General features: G+C 43.5%; 1 protein-coding gene across 3 annotated transcripts in view; it reads left to right on the forward strand.

The window, feature by feature from the left end:
- Positions 1-2,051: 2,051 nt before the first annotated feature.
- HELZ (helicase with zinc finger) overlaps positions 2,052-13,665 on the forward strand; it is an 83,411-nt gene continuing 71,797 nt past the window's right edge. For 2 of the 3 annotated variants that reach the window (XM_064676433.1, XM_064676434.1), the window contains exon 1: positions 2,052-2,128. Coding sequence is in view for 1 of the 3 variants with exons in the window: in XM_064676435.1 (XP_064532505.1) it covers positions 2,122-2,128 (7 nt within the window). In the remaining 2 variants the exon portion in view is untranslated. The remainder of the gene's footprint in view (positions 2,129-13,665) is intronic. The other variant, XM_064676435.1, reaches the window with a different exon arrangement.

A 13,665-nucleotide genomic window follows, 5' to 3' on the forward strand; every position in this document is an offset into this window, starting at 1 on the left:
ACAAAGAGCAATAAAAATGGGGTCTGTCATTGAACAGATCCTTCTTCCTATAACTCAGTCACTGCCACACAGTTTTTTTCCTGGCACATCATAAAGAAATACACTCAGAACAAATGGGCTCAAAAAAAGCTTATGGGAAAAATAAACCCATCAAATTTCTGTCTTCTCCAATCTGAACTCCAGAGGATATATGTGTGTTTATATCTAAAAATATGCAGAGAATACAAATCCTATTTTCCACTGCTTTTTAAAAAAATTATCATTTATTTTAAAGAAAACCTTTGCATTTTATAACAGAATAATTTATCAGTAATATAAAGCTCACTAGGAACAACCACAACCAACCTCCAAAAGGGACTAATTCCACTTCAACAACCTGGACTGAATGAGGCACAAAGTTAGATCCTAAACATGGTTTGAGCTTCATCTGATCCCCATTCCTTGCACAGTGCCCATGGAAAACACAAGTCACAGCTCTGGGGAGGTGTCTGAGGCAGGGGCAGCAGAGATGGCCTAGGGCAGGTTCTAGGGAGTGTTTGTCACCTCCTGAAATCCTGTCTCCTGGTTAGGCTGGGACCATGCACACTCCCCTCTGGCATGACACTGACCCAGGTAACTGTACTCCCAACCCTATTTCTAAAGTTGAATTAAAAAGTGGACTGATTTAAGTCTGGGGCTGCAAATGCAAAGGATTTATTTAGGTTTATTTCCTCCTGTATTTACATTTTTGCAAGGAGCTCTCTCTTTATAAATGCATCACTGATGAATATTGAAAACCTTCTTGGGCACAAGTATCTTCTTGCAGTGGCAATGCATCAGAGGCTTGGCTGGTCGTTATTCTTCAAAGACTTAGGAGGCATTAAAAGTAAATTTTAATACAAATGTATTTAGGAAAATCCAATACTAAAATGATCTGGATCTTGTAATTATTTTAATTAAAGTGGAAGGAGAAGTTTTCCAAAAACACTGGAACCCTGTCTTGGTGATAAAGATCCTGAAGTAAGCTGTTCTTTCCCCAATTTTTTGTCCACTTTGCCCTAAATCACAGAGCACAGGGCACGCCCCCCCGGGCAGCTGGGCCAGCAACGCCTTCAAAAAGCCAGTTTGCAAAACAGCGTAGGTATTAAGGACCGATTGCCAAACATTCTGAAAACGCAGCTAACAGGGAAGATTACTCCGTGAAAATAAAACTGTTATGCAAAGCAGTTTCTGGGATTCACGCGCGGCCGGGACCTTGTTACCAACAGTCCCCGGGCACGGGTGGATGGGTTGGGAAAACACGATGTACAGCGGGAGCTGCTCCATCCCCTGCTGCAGTCCCCCGACCCGGCCTCGGGACATTTCTTTGAGGGAAGGAACTTTAAAAAAACCATACAGAATAAGAACTAAAAAAAAAAACCCCAATCCGACACAAATAATCCAACTCGCTCAGTAGAATTACCATGAGAAAAAGCCACTTCCATGCTTTTTTTCAGGGGTGGGATCCCTGTCCTGCCCGCCAGCGCCTCTCGGGCTCCGCAGCTGCGCCCCCGAGCCCCAGGAAAGGGGATGGGGCGAAAAAAAAAGGGAAAAATTAAAAATGAAGAAAACAAGGAGGCTGCCGGTTTCCAGCGCGGGCGGTGCCCCCGGATCCGATCCGTGAGGGGACCCCGGGCCGGGACCCCGGTCCCTGGTTCCCATCCCGTTCCCCTCCCCATCCCACTCCCGGTTCCTAGTTTCCACTCCCCATCCCGTTCCCGTCCCGATCCCGGTCCAAGTCCCGTTCCTGGTTCCTGCTCCCTATCCTGGTTCCCGTTCCCATCCCATCCCGTCCCCGTTTCCCTGTTCCCGTTCCCATTCCCTCTCCCCATCTCCATCCCGTCCCCGTTTCCCTGTTCCCGTTCCCATCCCATCTCGTTCCTGGTTCCCCATTCCCGTTCCCATCCCCTCCCGTTCCCTCTCCCCATCCCTATCCCCGTTCCCGTCCCGGTTCCCCGTTCCCGTTCCCATCCCGCTCCGCTCCCGTCCCGTCCCCTCACGGTGTCCCCCGCCTCCCGAGCCGGCGGCGGGCGGGGAGGGCCGGCCTTTCCCACAATGCTTTGTGGGACGTTGACAAGTGGATCCAAGATGGCGTAGAAAGTAATGACAGGTAAGTCGGGACTTCCCCGTCCGCCCCCGCGGGCACCGAGCGCGGCCCGGCCCGGCCCGCGCCGGCCCCGCCGCTCGCCCGGGACCCCCGCGGAGCGCCGCGGGCCGCGGGGCGGGCGCTGCGGGGCCGCGGGGCCGCGCGGGGCCGGCGGGAGCGGGCCCTGTGCCCGCCGAGGGCCTGCGGCGGCCGCCGCTCGGGGGGTGTTGGCGGCCGGACCCCGGAGCCGCCGCGGCCCCCGCGCCCCGCGGGCGGGAGGAGCCGCCCCGGGCCCCGCTGGGCCCAGCGACCGGCCCGCAGAGCCGGGGATGCCTCGCACAACCCCCGGGGTGCTCCGGGGGGGATGCAGGGGGGGTGGGAGGCAGCTTTGTTTTTGTACCGGGCGGGGCGGGAGGGGCACGGCCGGGGAATAACAACCCTGGAAAACAGGGGTTTGCGGAGGGGTGGGAAAATAAATCGGGAGGGTTTCACGGCTGTTGTAAAATTGCCCCCTCGCAGCAGTTGGAGGGTGGGCAGATGAGCCTGTGTTTTTGTTTTCTGCAGGAGGCTTTGGCAGGGAGAGTGGAGTGGAGTTGGGAGGTTTAACACAGGTCCCGGGAGCACCATTTACACCCTGGAACGGCCCTGAGACTGAAAACAGGAGGCTTTACACTGCACAGCCCTTCCAGGACACTGCATATATATTTTTAGGGCGAATCCCCAAGCAGGAAGAGGATATATGTTGCCCCTCCTGGGGTGGGCCATGTCCTTTCATTAATTTCCAAATTGGGTGCAGTTGCTTTGACCTCAGTGCACTGTTAGGCAAAGTATTGTTTGATTATAGTAATGTGATTTAAACGTACCATCGATGGAAATTAAGAAATAACTGCAGGGAAACGGTTGCAAGGCTGGTTCCCAATTAATGACAAAATGAGTAAGAGTTAACCAGGTAATAGGATTTTTGCATTATCAGAGGTACAGTGAGCTTGAGATGAAGTTTTAAAATAGCATATTTAGGTTTTTGTTGAAGAAAAAAACCCCAATTCAGTTGTAAGACAGAAAAATACCCTAAAAAAGAATATCACCACTGACAGATTGAGTGTATCACCATGGCTTGGGATGGTTGGATTGTTGAGGGCTTCTGATGTTGTTCTTAATAAATAGTATAATTGAATCAAGGCTAAGGATAAAATACACCCCCTCACCATTATTTATATAAGACACATTCCTTTATAAAAATAAAAAAAAAATAAGCAAGTGATACTTGGCAAGTTTGTATTATTTTCTGAGACTGATTGGTAGAACAGGGAGGTTTTAAAATGATGTGTTTTAATTTCAGTTGTTTTAGTACTTTTGAGCCATAACAGATTGTGAATGAAAACACTCCTTTTTGATTTTATTTTTTTTTTTTCTTAAATGGCAAAGCTTGTTGGACAGGGACAGTCTGGGGGTGCTGGGCAGCTTCTTGTTCCATAGTGAGGAGCTGATTTTAGACATTCAGTTGAAACTTAGAAGAGGGGAAAGTGTACAAAGGACCCCCACATTCCCTCCCCCTCCTTGGGATGCAAACCAAGGCAATCAGACTGTGGTAGGTTTGGCTTTCACAGCACAGAAATTGTGAGTGGTAGAAGCTGAGTTAAGCTTTTTTTTGTTGAACTTTAATTAGCAGAACAGTTTTTCTTTATTGGTAAGTGAAGGAACATTTTATGTGTTATTACTGATAAATTGAGTTCTCTTTGTAATTTGTTCTGAGAGCAGAAATTACTTCTTTATTTTTCCTGGCTGAAATCACATTTCTATTATCACTCTTCACCTCCATGGATTTTTTGGACTTCTGAAACATGCAGTGTGTATTTTCCCTCTTTTAATTCATACAGACACTGTGCCTTTTTAGGTGAGCCAGATGAATTTTCCTGTGGAAGAGCCTTATTAAAGTGATGGCTTGAGGACTTGAAATACCTGGTTCTGCTGGGTTTTGTTGGTTTATTTTGGGATTTTTTTTTTGTTGGTTTGTTTGGGGGGTTGTTTTTATCTCTTCCCATCAGACTAAAACTTAAAGGGAGATGTGGAAGCAGCATCTTATTCTGTAATTTGTCCCAGTTCTGCTTCTTGATCTGTCATGGAGGATCCTTTTCCTTTGTGAAATCTCACTGGTTTCAGAGCAGTTCCTTCTGGGCTTTGGGATCAGTGTCAGTTGATCTGGTTGCAGGAGGAGGGCTGTACTTTGGAGAGAAAGGTTGGATTCATGGAGAAATTCTCATCTCAGAAAATATGAGTAAGAGTGTCTGGAAGGCTTGAAGAGGTGATATTCCCAAGTGGACAGGTACAGGCTTAGTCCTAGAGAGATGTGGACAGCCTGCTGCAAATCACTCCACCTGTTCATGCTTCCTTTTGAAGGAATTTAAAATAGGAGTAGTGAATGTGACCCATTTGTGAGGAGTTCTGACACCAGTGGATGAAAGAGCCCATGTAAGAGCTGGGCAATCTTATTACTGATGTTTTCCAACTCTGGATGAAATATTTCTCCATCATTGGTGATTATTTTTGTTAGTAAAATCCCCTTTGCAATTATAGCTGGATATTCTTCCTGACTTTCAGTGTGTTGGTTTATTTTATTTGTTCTTTACTACCATCTTACATTTGCTACTGCAGGTTATTCAAGGTGTTTTCGTGTCAGTAAATGGCAGAAGCAATTGCTGGGGCAATTCAGATTATTAGTTCAAAGCCCTTGAATGTCTCACCCCAGTGGCAGCCCCTCCTGAGGTCACTGGTACCTCACAGGTAGCAGGAGTGAAATCTAGATTAGAAAAGATTTAAATCCTGTCCCCTGTGTACAGCCTGAGCAAGTCAGGAAAGCCCTGGCTTGGGGAATGAGGAGGAAGGATGGTGTCACTGTGCTCTACCTTAGGGATAGAGTGGTTGGACAGCTGGAATTCCCCTGCCTGGGGATCAGTAGGCCAAGAATCCTGGTAGGCTCCAGTCCTGCCCTGACGTCTCTCCTGGCATTGCCAAAGCCTTCTTCCTGGAAGGAAGCAGATCCCCAGTGTTCCTCCCTGTTCAAGGTTGCCACTGTGTCATCAGGGGGGGCTAAAATACCAAATTTTGTAATCCTGACCTTCCCTCCTGCTCGTGTTACAGCTCTTTAATCATGTCTCACTTCCTTTGTTAAGGCAAAAGCCCATTTTCACTGCGTGGTCCGTGTATTTTTTGCCTTGAAATGGAAGGACTGTGGGTTAGATAATCAGAACAAACAAGACCTTCCTTTTTTGTTCTTGTTTGTCTTGCTATTTCTTCCGTGGCCTTTGGCAGCACTTGTGTTTATGTGTATCAATGACATATATTTAAAGACATGGCGCTTTATATGTTTGATTTTTTAACTGCCCTCAGTGTAAACTTCTGCAATTGCCATTCTTTCTCAGCAAGGAAGAAAAGAGGCTGGTTTTAAAAAAAAGTTTGCACAACATTGGTATGGAATTAAAAAAAACAACCCAGAGGAATGCTTTGTCTTCTGGAGATTTTGACTGGGGAAGTAAACACTTGTTTTCCCTCAGTATTTTGGGGTGGGAGAAAATAACTAAACTTTATAGATAGGGAAATCTGGAGGCTGCAAGCTCAGACTGCTCCACAGGGGCAGGCCAGCTTCTGGGGGGTTTTATTCTGCTGCCATTGATATGTAACTCCAGTTCCTTATTCCAAACCAGTCTTGCTTACTGAGCTTTCATCCTCTCTGCACACAAATGTTTACAACATGAGGCTTCAACCAGAAGCAATCGCTCATGTCTGAGAAACACAGAGAAGTGAATATTACTGTAGGAAAAGAAGTGCTTAGGAATTTAAGCAGGGAGATTGTAATTACCCATGGGCGAGAATATGTTTTTCTGTTGCATTTCTGTTGCACTGCCAGTTGAAGTTAAAGGATACTTAATGAGGCCATAACGTAATATCCAAATATTTCTCTAATTTTATATGCAAATGTGTTGTTATAAATTAGAAATGCACTGGTTATTTACCCAACCTTTTCTCAGAGTCCTCCATAATGCCAAATTACAGACTTATTAGAGGAAAGGCAGATAAGAAATCATCTATTTCAATCTTTTTTCATTTTTAAATGTGATTTTACTGCACTGAGAGGTTCCATTTCGTGACTGAAAAGTTTGAGCAGTGACTGTGGCCCCATCCTGGTGCTGAACGAGGACAAACTGCCAGATCCTCTGAGCGCTGTGGAGTCCTTGTCAGAGGTTGGATGGCTCATCATTTAGAATTAGCAGTGCTGGACTATCCAGGTTTTCCACAGAGCAGTAGGTACACAGGGCTGCTGAGTTGGTAGCAAGAATTTTTGTAAGTGGTGTTATGTAGAGAGATGTTCTGGAGATGTGACTGTGAACTGTTGTGCCTTTTGTTGCTGTTGGTCCCACTTGCATGAAGGATGATGTGTCTGAGGTGGATGTTTTGAGTCTTTGGCTTAAATGTGGTCTGGGGAAATAAATTTCATGCTCTCTCCTGTTTGTAAGAGGCAGGAAAGGCTCATGATTCTCCGAGCTGTAATGCTGAAATATTGGAAGAAAAAGAACAGTGGGTTTGTGTTTGGAATGAAATTTTGAATGTTGGAGCGGCAGGAAGTGAAGGATAGAAATGTGAGCACTGTGTGCATTGGACTGAGCTGGTTTTATGGTAGTTGGGGTAAGTGTGACTTAGAAATGATCTTTCAGTCTGCGAATTTCCCAGTCTGGGTTTTTTCCCCCATAGTTATATATAGCAAAAATACTGTATTCATCAAAACACTAAAAATTACACTGCTTAAATATGCTTAAAAGGTCTTTCATAGCCCTTCAGACCCCATGGCAAGAGGGAAATATGTAACATGAGCTGTTTTGGAGTATCTTGGTTGTTAGTAATGTGGCACAAGTGTTTAATTGGCTGGAAAACGTTTAGTGGTTCAGCAAACCAAGAAGGTAACAAATCACGAGCGGGGAACGCCACAAATGAAGAGCACAGTGGGTTTGGCAGCAGGTAAAATAAAGCCTTTTCCATGTATATCTTTTCACTGGATGTAAGGTAATCTGTATTTTTTTAAGTGAACATTTCATTTTATCCTGGGATAATTTTGTGGGGACAGGGACAGGCAGTTGGCTTCTGTTCCCAGGTAATGTTCCTTCACTGCTCTCAATCAAATTCCCCATCAGCTGAGATTCCCGAATACTGTTGACCAGCCACGAGAGCTGCCTCGTATCTGTTCCTCTGCTATCTTGGGAGCCAGAATTTGTTGGACTTCTCTCATTATCTAACACAGGGAGGTCGTTGAGGGGAATGTTTTTTAGCATACTTTGGAATCTGCACTGACCCAGCGCTGCGGGTCTCCTCTGGCAGCGCTGGTTTTGATTAGGGCTGTTTGTGCTGGTGGGTTCGAGGTGACTCTGCTCTGGCCGTATCTGGAGACACTCACACGTTTGGAATGGTGCAGGACGTTTGTTTTGTCGTTTGAACTGACTGATACTCCTTGGCTGTGGCTCTGTTTATGTTTGTTTGGCCGGGCTAGACAGCGCTCCCCTGCTTCCCAAGTTTTGTCAGGATTACGCCGTTAACCACAGCGGGATCGTTACTCATTCCTGCTGATGCAGTTCTTTGAGTGGGGTTTCAGATACGTGACTGAATCCTTAATGTTCCTTTCAAAAGGAATGAGGAGGGTGAGTTCCAGTGGGAGACGTGTTTGGGATGCACGTTGTGGTGTTGCTGTGAGAGGAGAACTTGGGAATCCATATTCTGTTCTTGGAGGAGTCTAAAAGCTGAACCTGTTGGTTGGTCATGCATTTGAGGAGAGGAAACAGGGACATTATAAAAGCATTATCCATATGCAGAAAGGTTAATAAAATTAAAATACAGAGTTAGAAGACAACTCTCCAAACCAGACTTAGCTGTATTATGCCAAACTACTTGAAGCAGGGTCATGTAAAAATGAATTTCAAAGGTTATTTCCAATAAAGATAGCAATTTTTAGAGGTGGAGGTTAGTTATTGCTTTGAACTTTCAAAAAGGCACACAAAAATATCATGCACAGTTACATAATAGGTGTGGTTTGGGGAGAGATGTGTTTGGAGGATCTGTGGGTGGCGTGATTGTGTTATTAAATCTGTTACGGGAGGACCCTTTTGTGCTCAGCACTCTATAAATGCATAACAAGAAACTCAGTCACAGGATTGTTCACTACTATAATAAATTAAAGTTCATTATGAAGCTGCAGTGAAGACTGAGGTCTATTGAAAGAAAATTTTCCTGTTCAGTATCCCAACATTCTGGCTGATTTCTGGGCTTGGTTTGTGACCAGTGCAATGGAGCTGATACTCAGCATGAAGATTTTTACAATCTTTTGCCTTTTGAATGGATTGAAAGAGTGATTCACATTTTGCATCTCAAACAGAAAGTGAATTTAGGGCTTTTTTTTTCCTCCCCCATCCATCCAGCTGTAAACCTCTCATAGATACCTGTAGCATCTGTATTTGCCCTGGGGAAAATACCTGTAGCTGTGCTCTTCAGGTGCATCTGGTCACAGGGAGGTGCTGCTTTGCAATATCAGGACGTGTCAGGAGTGGAGAAAGTTCTCGTGTGAAAATGAAAGTTTGACACTGGAGGGAAGACTGTTTCAGCATTGCTGCAAGATCCCTGTTACTCAGAGCAAACATGGATTGGATCACTAAGCTTTGGAGCTGCTGGGGGTGGGGAAGAGTTTGCATGGGGTTTCCCAAACGGGGATGTGCCGTGATAAATAATTCCCTAATTTAAAACCACTTTTATTGCTGAAATCCAAATACAGCTGTATTAGATAAAGCTGTGAATTGAACACGAGACTGAGAGTTAGGAACTGCTAATTTTGGTTCTGTCTCTGAGACTGATTAAAGTGGTGAGTTTGGCAAATGAGCTGTGGTCAGGTGCTCTCTGCAGACAGTGCTGCACGAGTGGCAGGTTCGGCGAGAGTTGTGGAAAACCGTGACATGTTTGTGCATTTTAACTTCTGAAAGGCGTTTGTAAACATCCTGGTATGTGTTCTGTGTTGAAATGATGCTTGGGAATCTTCCCTGACTCCCCTTTGCATTCCTTGGGAACACAGTTTTGGCACTTGCCTGGCGTTTTGAAAAGGAGGTGACACATGTTTAGTCACATCGACACAGATGTACCTCTGTATCATACAGCAGGCATTTCTCAGGAAGGACTTCTGGCACCATCTGATGACTCAGAGCAGAATAATACTGGGAATTGCATGACTGTGTAAGTCCTTCAGATTAGTGGTGTTCACTCCTTTTGGTCAGAAGTATTACAAAAGGCTGTGATGTGAAATGTGCCGAGACAGGAACAAGGCCGTGTTCTGTTACTGAAGTGTTTAAAGAGTGGTTTTGCCACAGGTGAGGTGTAGTTTGGAAGGTTGTGAATGATGATGTTTTAACCAGCTTTTAAAATATGGATACACTGCTCTGCAAGGTGTGGTTGAGTCTGAGGCTTGTAGGTGGGTGCTGCTCCATGGAGAGCTGGTCAGGCAGTGCTAATCCTTCCCTTTGTTTTTCTCTGGCAAATTTCATTAAGAGAAGCAAAGATTAAATTACTTTTCTAATGCATTTTTTTTAAAGTAAGTAATGGGTGATGTTGTTATGGGGATAAAATGGTAACCATGGGACAATATTTCAATTAAAATGCCCTCATCTTGGCCAAGTGTGAGAAACTCTACTCAAAAAGCAGTGTGAACATAGAAGTACATGGACTACAAACTGCTGCTGTGTTAAGCAGTTATTATGAAAGAGTGTTTACATGAGGATTTTCTATGAAGGAGCCAAAAGAACTTTAGGTGGGGCAGAAGCACCACCTATTATTATGTTACCTGATGCTTACTATGACATAGTCCTCATTTCACTTGGTTGCTGCCTGCCAAATTTTAATTATTTGGGTTGAAATTTCCCATGGTAGGTGTCTGTTGTAAGCTGAGTTTTTGGGTGCTGTGAGGAGAGAAAGGTTCTGCCAACATGGTTTGGTCTTTTCTAAAAATTGGGCAAAAAATATTTTCTTATGTTCATAATAAAATAAAAAAGAAAAAAATCTAATGACCTATAGTGCTGCTTTGTGGAAAGTTGAGATGTGTTATGATATGATGTTTCTGCCAAGGATGTGCTTGTTATTGACCCTGTGAAAATCTGCTCAGCACTGGTCAAATTAGCATTAAGGACAAATGTAAAAGATAATCCCTGCAGTGAATATACTTGGGATACTAAATGGGATTTCTCTATAAGTTGAAGGCTAGGGCTCCTGCATTCCTCCCTGGTATGATTTTGGACAAAAATAAGAGCAGAGAAAATTCCCTTTGTGTACTCCTGATACCCAGTTCCTCTCCCCTCCCAGCTCTGCCCTCCTGCAGCACAGGGGAAGCAGCGGCTGGATTTAAACAGAAGGTGCAAATTTTCGTAGAATATGTGCAATAAATGTGGAGATGGGGGTGGCTGAATGAGGAGAATGAGGTTGAAAAATATTAGTGTTAGCAAGAAAGAGAAGGGAGGCTGTGTGGTGTGGGTACATATGATTTATTTTACAATGCTAATCCAGTTGTTTGTTGGAATACAGTTTCGCCATCTGCATAAATGAGAGAGCGTTTCTGAAATGGAGGAGGGAATAGCAAAAAACAGGAAGGCAAATCTTACTTAAGCCCCATCTTTGCTACACTTCATTTTCTCTATTTTTAATGGTTCTGCCATGTTGTGATGCAGAGGAATGCTGGATACTCCCAAGTCCCTCTGCAGACACCGTGTGGATCATGGAAAGGGCTGTACAGTACAGGGCAGAGCATGGTGGGGAAAAATCACTTCTCTGAATATGAGAAGTTTATAGAAACTTTTGCCTTGTGTTTTAGTGTCTTAATTCTTTGTAAAATGAGAATATTGTCAGAATGATAAAGATGTTTTCGTAATGCTTGTGAGGTGCTGGGTCGCAGTACTGGAGGCATTATTGAAAAGTTAATGAAATCATTAAAATGCAGTCTTTAGAACCAGATATGAGCAGCATGCAGTAAATAAGGCCTCAGGCCCCGTGCTGAAGTATTTCACTGCATGTCCATTAAGCAGCAGCCTCAGTTCTGCCTGTTCATTCCGCCAGGTAGCCCTTGGAAAATGTTCTCTGTGACTAATAGAGTTCCAGGCAATATCATAATGCAGACACACAGGAGGCCACCCTGAGCTTGGACAGATTTGTTTTGTCCTCACACAACCTCAGAGTATCGAACTTTACAACCTGGTGTTTGTTCTGTTAATGAATGCAATATGTATATATATATATATATATATATATATATATATATATATATTTGCTTTGTGTGACCAGGTACCCTGGGGGTTATGGGTTGGCTTTCAGACAACTCCAGGACACGCCACGTAGATGTTGTGCTTTGACTTGCCAGGTATTTTGCTTAGTTTCATCAGGGCAGGTAGTGTTTTCATGCAGCTGTGAGAAAAAGGATCAGTTTAAAGGCAGGAGATGAAGATATTAGGGATACTTATATGGTGGTTGCAAGTTCTGAGGCCATTCCTGTATTTTTGAGCCAAAGATAGGCAGTTTGTCCATGTCTAAATGCTGCTGCTGCTGGCTGCAGAGATTGTCCTTTCTGCTGCTATTTCCAAGAGGAAAATAGAAGAGATTAGTAAAGGTACTAAAGTGTTAATAATCCCTTAGTAGTCTGTACTGAAATCATAACTAGCATGCAAAAACCTTGTTACTGTTTGTGATGTATGTAAAGAGATTTGAAGCTCACAGAGGATCCAGATGCAGAAGGCATTTGCTCTTAATCTTGACTGCCTCTGTATTTTTGTTACTGTCCTTATGTGGATGATAAACCACCCACAGGCACTTGTTCTTCTTACAGTAAATGTGGATTTGTTTATTCCATACCTTAAGTTTACAGGATTAGACTCAAGGCTCTGTTTATGTGGCCAGAGATCTCTTGTCCTCCTAATTTATGGTGCTCTCATTGATTTTTCAACGTGGAAGGATAATCTTAACAGTCAGGGGCATCATGAACCTCTTCATTCCCTTTTTTCCCTCCCCAGAATCAAGCATATCCTGTTCCTTAGAGGCCATGTAGCAGAAGTTCTTGCTGTGGAATAAAACCTTGAAATATGCTTTCCTCATTCTGCATGCTCCAGTTCAGATTTAACATCATTTTTGGAATTTAAAGTAGGGTCATTTTGCCTGGAGTTGTACAACATTAGCTAAAGTAATTCAGTTATTTCAGAAAACTGATTAGATTGTCCTTTCTCAAGGGTGGAGGCTTTTGTATTTGTTCTGCAAGGTGTGCAGTGCATTTCTGAGAACTCTAACTGCTATTACAGACTTCAGCCATAATTGCAATAAAGGAGTGCACAAGTTCTCTGCTCTTACATTTTTCTTAAAAAAACCAGGCAAAAGCACCTTTCCTACCCTCCTTTTCTTCACCCTGTGCATGGGAGATGCACCATCCTTTCTCTCTGTTACATCATTCACACTGCTATAGTGCACTGTCATTACCTACTCTCATTAAATGATTTCTGAGAGTGGGATTATTTATGATCTATATGTCATGACACCAGGAAAGTGCATTTTTTTTTTCCTCTGTGTGTCTGTAAGTCGCTTCTGTATTTTGTGCAGCTCTATTTTATTCCTTCCTGGAGGCTTGAATGAAATGGGTTTGGGTTCTGGTATTATTTTTTATCTTAAGGCAAAGCTTGGTTTTTATTTTATCTTATCACAATAGGTAAGGAAAATAAATAGGTATTTAATTTTATTTTAGTCATCTAAAGGTGCTTGAGTGGTATTTTGTAGTAGTACAAAAACAATTAACATGTAGAGATGCAAGCCTGCCTTAAGATGGGGTCACAAGAGGTGCCAGAGCAACTCTATAATATGATTTAAGAGTGGACAGATGTATTATTCCCTATTTTAGTGTGTGGACTGACAAATGCAGTTTGTTTGCAGAGTCTTGATAGTTGAATTCCCAGTGATCCATCATGATTAACTATAACATTGGCATGTTCACAGTAGCCAGTGTTTTGATTGTATAGTATACTTAATACATTAATTCAGATTATTAAACAAACCCAGATCTTCCCATGCCTGTGTAAACTAAAGTATCTTGTCAGTCTTTTCCTGATAATTTTGAGTGAGAGGGGAACTCTTCAGTCACAGGGATTGTAGCCATACCAACTTTATGATTTCCCAAATGTTATATTTCTAGGTTACAGAAATAACAGAATTTTGAGGCCTTCAGGTGTGAATTGTTTAAATCTCAGTTTACCAGTAGCGACTTCCAGAAAGCAATGTGTTGTGTATTGCTCATGTCTGCAGTCTAAAAAGTTTGGAAAGTCTGCTTTAGGGAAACCTGGATGGATCCTTGAGCAGTGAAGGTGATGGATGCAGTTTATGGCAAGAAAAATAAATAAGGCCTTTTCTTTCCCTGGTGCTCCTTTGCTCCAGCAAAGGTAAATGGCAGCACATGGCAGTAATTGATGGGCTAACTGATGTCTGGGTATCCATAAGAGGCTGAATTATAACTTAACCTT

Source organism: Pseudopipra pipra, chromosome 19 (genome assembly GCF_036250125.1).
Source record: "Pseudopipra pipra isolate bDixPip1 chromosome 19, bDixPip1.hap1, whole genome shotgun sequence".
Classification (NCBI taxonomy): Eukaryota; Metazoa; Chordata; class Aves; order Passeriformes; family Pipridae; genus Pseudopipra; species Pseudopipra pipra.